Source organism: Penaeus japonicus, unplaced genomic scaffold (assembly GCF_977035675.1).
Source record: "Penaeus japonicus unplaced genomic scaffold, GWHDUDI00000001_assembly GWHDUDI00000031, whole genome shotgun sequence".
NCBI classification, from domain to species: domain Eukaryota; kingdom Metazoa; phylum Arthropoda; class Malacostraca; order Decapoda; family Penaeidae; genus Penaeus; species Penaeus japonicus.
This window is the reverse complement of record NW_028234433.1, coordinates 24,274,390-24,279,389: the sequence shown is the minus strand read 5'-3', so window position 1 is coordinate 24,279,389 and position 5,000 is coordinate 24,274,390. Positions and strand designations below refer to the sequence as shown.

The 5,000-nt window shown below is 33.5% G+C and overlaps 1 protein-coding gene across 1 annotated transcript in view; it reads right to left on the bottom strand.

Moving 5' to 3' along the window:
* Positions 1 to 5,000, bottom strand: part of LOC122253520 (uncharacterized) — a 12,278-nt gene that overhangs the window by 6,603 nt on the left and 675 nt on the right. Inside the window, exons 2-4 of the mRNA XM_043016690.2 lie at positions 2,367 to 2,596; positions 975 to 1,101; positions 16 to 159 (exon numbers count right to left, since the gene is read on the bottom strand). Coding sequence (XP_042872624.2) covers positions 16 to 159; positions 975 to 1,101; positions 2,367 to 2,585 — 490 coding nt within the window. The 5' untranslated portion in view covers positions 2,586 to 2,596. The remainder of the gene's footprint in view (positions 1 to 15; positions 160 to 974; positions 1,102 to 2,366; positions 2,597 to 5,000) is intronic.

Genomic DNA, 5,000 nt, shown 5'->3' with positions numbered 1-5,000 from the left:
CCCCTTTTTCCTTACCACCAAGAACAGAATAGGACATAGAGAAGGATATCAGGCTGGTACTGTAGGCTGACAGGAGCATAGTCAGGAAGGACAGCAGACCGCCTACTATAGTGACTTTGCGGTATCCGAAGAGTTCAGATAGCGGTGCGATTAACAGGGCTAGGAGCAAAAAAGGGGCGGGGTTAATTCTTCTTGTTGTTTTGGTGTTGTTCTGTTTTGGTTGTTTTTGTTTATTTTTGTTTGGTGGTCTTGGGGTTGTTTGGGGCTGATGCTGTTATTGTTTTTGTTATGATGACTTTTCTGATTTTTTTTTTATTATTATTAATATCATTAATATTATTGTTGTTGTTATTGATGTTATTGTTACTGTTATTTCATTATTATTACTATTATTATTATCATCAATAGAATTTTCGTCATAATTATTATTATCGATAGATTTTTCATCATTATTATCATTATAATTATTATCAATATAATTTTTTTTATCATCATTATCATTATAATCATTATCATAATTGTTATCATCAGTGCTTTTGTCAAAATCATTATCATTATCATTACTATCATCACTATCATCAACATTGATATTATCATCATCATTACCATTATCATCATTTTATTATCATTATTACTGTGTTGTTTCTGTTGTTGTTATTGACATCAATATTGTGATTATCATTATTGCCATACTAATAACATCATCATCATTATATCGCATTTATCATTATCACATAATAAACATCACGGCATCTCTATCATCGTTACCATTATCATTCTATCATTAAAAAAAAATAATAATCATTATATCACATTTATCAGTATCATATAATAAACACCATAGCATCTCTATCATCGTTACCATTATCATTCTATCATTTAAAAAACAATACCATCACCTTCACCATAATCATCACCATAACCATCACCATAACCATCACCATAACCATCACCATAACCATCACCATCCTTACCCACGAAACTCCACACGGTACTCAGTAAATTGGCAATAATAGTGAACTCTGTTGCCCTGGCGCCCATCTCAAGCAGACGGTCTCTGAACAACACGCCAAAGGCAACGGTCATGGCGGGGAAGAAAAACTGGAAAGAAAATGGAGGTGGGAGAGTTTTTTTTTTTTTTTTTTTTTTTTTTGAGGTGAGTGGGGGGGTGGAGGGTTGGGTGGGGGTGAGGGTAGAGGGTTGGGAAGGGGTGGAGGGTTGGATGGGGGTAAGGGGGAGGGGGAAGGGGGATTTGTGGTTGTTGTTGTTGTTGTTAATTCTCTCTCTCTCTCTCTCTCTCTCTCTCTCTCTCTCTCTCTCTCTCTCTCTCTCTCTCTCTCTCTCTCTCTCTCTCTCTCTCTCTCTCTCTCGCTCGCTTTCCCTATATGCATGTAGATAGATTTATATATATGTGTTTATTTAATTATTTATTTATCTATTAAATTTGTGTATGTATATTTGTGGATATATGTATATGTATATGTATATGTATATATATATATATATATATATATATATATATATATATATATATATATATATATATATATGCACACACACACACACACACACACACACACACACACATATATATATATATATATATATATATATATATATATATATATATATATATATATAAGGAGGTAAGATAAATAGCTGAAAGACTAAATACACAATACTCAACCAAATACACAGCGACAGTCACTCCGATAAAAAGACACATCATACATCACACTGACACCATGAAAAGGAAATAATCTATTAATAGAAAGTATCACATCATGACTTATCTTATCAGTTGCAACAATTGGTAATAGTGTGCAACGTAATCGAAAAAAGGAAAATAAAAACGAAGAAGAATAAGGAGGACTGCGGATTGAAGGTCAAAGTTAAGAAAGCATAGAGGAAGAAACAGGAGAAGAAGTAAAGATATGATAAAATGGAGAGGAAGGAAAGTGGGGAGATTACGGTGATAATAAAGACAATATAGAAAGAAATATCAACATGGCGAAGAGGACAGTATGAAAGAAGAGGGAGAGAGATAGAGGGAGACAGAGAAATAGAGAGAGAGAGAGAGAGGAAGAAGGAGAGAGACAGAGAGTAAAGGAGAGAGAGAAAGAAAGAAAAGAGAGGGAGAAAAAACACACACACACACAAACACACACAGATCTCGCTCTCTCTCTCTCTCTCTCTCTCTCTCTCTCTCTATATATATATATATATATATATATATATATATATATATATATATATATATATATATATATATATTAATATATATATATATATATATATATATATATATATATATATATATATATATACATGCAAAGGAAACAACAGCAATCAAAGCCAGAACCTACCACAGTCAAAGCCGTGCCGAAAACGATCATCCAGCCCCACCCACCATCAGGAGGAACCATCTTGGGTGGGGGGCCATTACCACGCCCACTTCCAGAGGCCTTGGGCGCGAGGTGGGCGGAGCGGGGGCGGGTGCTCATGGGTGGCCCTTCCTCGGCGAACTGTGGGCGTGAGGGCGGTCGGTTGGGAACTAGTTTCCTCTTGCTCTGACTCCCGCCCATCGTCCCGATAGCTGTGGGAGGAAGATTATGGTGATGAAAAAGATTGTGAGGATGGTGGTGATGATGGTGATGAGAATGAGTGTGAGGATGCAGACAACAAGAGTGATTATGATAAGGATAATAATGATATTAATGTTAATACCAATAATGATAAAACTTATTAAAATATCAACAATGTTAATAATAACAACAGTATGAGCAATGATAATGATCATTATTGTTATTAATATTATCATATCTTTATTATTATCATTACCCTGGCAAAAACTAAAGGATATATATAAAAGATAATATAAATGATAATAATAATAAAACTAATTAAAATACTAACAATGCTTATAATAACAACAGTATCAGGAATTATAATGATCATTATTATCATTATCATTACAATTTTCATCATTATCATTATCCTAACAAAAAACTAAAAGATAAAAAAAAATACATCCACACGCTCGCTAGCCAAGCCACGCTATGAGAGAGGTCATATCCTCATGGGTGGACACTTGACCTGACCTAACATGAGTTAGAAATCAGAAGTACCCCCACGACCTTGACCCAAATTAGGTCAGTCAGGGGTAAGGTCTTAAAAAACATCACATAGAAAACGAGGTGATGATGTTATGTAGGCCTATAGCCTATGTGTCAGTATTATAACACATTAGTTACAGTAAATATTTAAATGTTAGTGTCGTATGTATAGTGTTTTTGTGAATCTTCATTATTGATATCATTATCATCCTTATCATCATTATCTTTGTTATTATCACCAGCATCATCATTACTAAGGATAAGGATAAGCCAGATTTGCGGAGCAGATGCTACGCCGGACTTGTATGCAGTGACGCGAGCCCGCCTGTGCCAGCGTGTGCTGACTCGTGAGAGAATGTGCCAAGTAGTGTTGACTCGATCTGAGCTTGGTCGTTACCCAACGCAGTGCCCAGCTACGTCAATAACCGCCAGGTGACAGTGGAAACTCACGAGTTTGGACGGGACTCGATCTGCCGACCACGGGGATGTGAAGTCGACTCGCTACCACTGAGCTACCAGACGGCTTCATCATTACTGTTATCCTTATTATTATGATTATCATTGTTATCATTATTATCATTATCATTGTTATCATTATTATCATTATCATCATTACCATTACTATCATGATTACTCTCCTCATCCTCATTATTGTTATCGCCATGATTATGATCATCATTATTCTTTTCATAATTGTTTTTATTCTTAATCTTATTATTATTATCATCATTATGATATCATTATTATCATTATCTTCATTGTCATCATTATCATAATCTTCATTGTCATTATCATTATCAACGTTATCATTATCCTCATAATTGCACGTGTGTGTGTGTGTATGTGTGTGTGTCTGTATGTATGTATGTATGTATGTATGTATGTATGTATGTATGTATGTATGCATGTATGTATGTATGTGTGTGTGTGCGTACGTTAGGGCAAGGAAAAGTATATAAGATACTGTATGCTATTTTTTTTCTAATGAAAACGAATCAATAGGAAAAGATAACTAAAATAACTTATATCTATTCTAATATAAGTGAAATCAAGTGGAACAGACGAAAATGAAAAGATAAAAAAATGCGCGTATCTCTCTCTCTCTCTCTCTCTCTCTCTCTCTCTCTCTCTCTCTCTCTCTATATATATATATATATATATATATATATATATATATATATATATATATATATATATATATATATATATATATATTGTGTGTGTGTTTATATATATGTAGGAGTGCATATTTGTATGTATGTATATCGCATGTGCACGTTTTTATCCATCTACAAACATAAAATGACACAAATGCATTTATGTACATTTCATAATCTTATCTAATCCATGATGTGGTATTCCCTCAATCCCGATATATTCCATTAATATTGATTTTAAAATTATCCAAACTTATCCAGGAATATATATACGTGAAGAAGCATTACATATGTCATTATTACACTCAACGTCTTCAGATATTACAATAATGATAATCCAAGTTATTTTCATATTGCTATTCATGTAACCATTGATTTGGGAATAAAAGTACTTGGAATATCTATGATAATCACTTAATGATGCTGCAAGTTGTTGTTTTCACTGGCACAATCTGATAGTTGATAGTGCCTGAGTTGCACCACCACACGCCACGAAACCTGTCCTTGAAGACCTATGATTTTTATGATTTTGTTTTGACTTTCTTATTAATTATGTTTTTTCATCTATATTTTCCGCCGAAATCTCCAAATTTCGAGTTATTTTAAAACTACATTCGCCAAAATTCGTTATTTTCTTCTTTTTTTTCAAATTAGTTTCCAAATGTTCTAATTTTCTTTTGCTAAGTTACTCAGATTTCCGATTAGTTTTTTTTCAGCTAATTTCTCT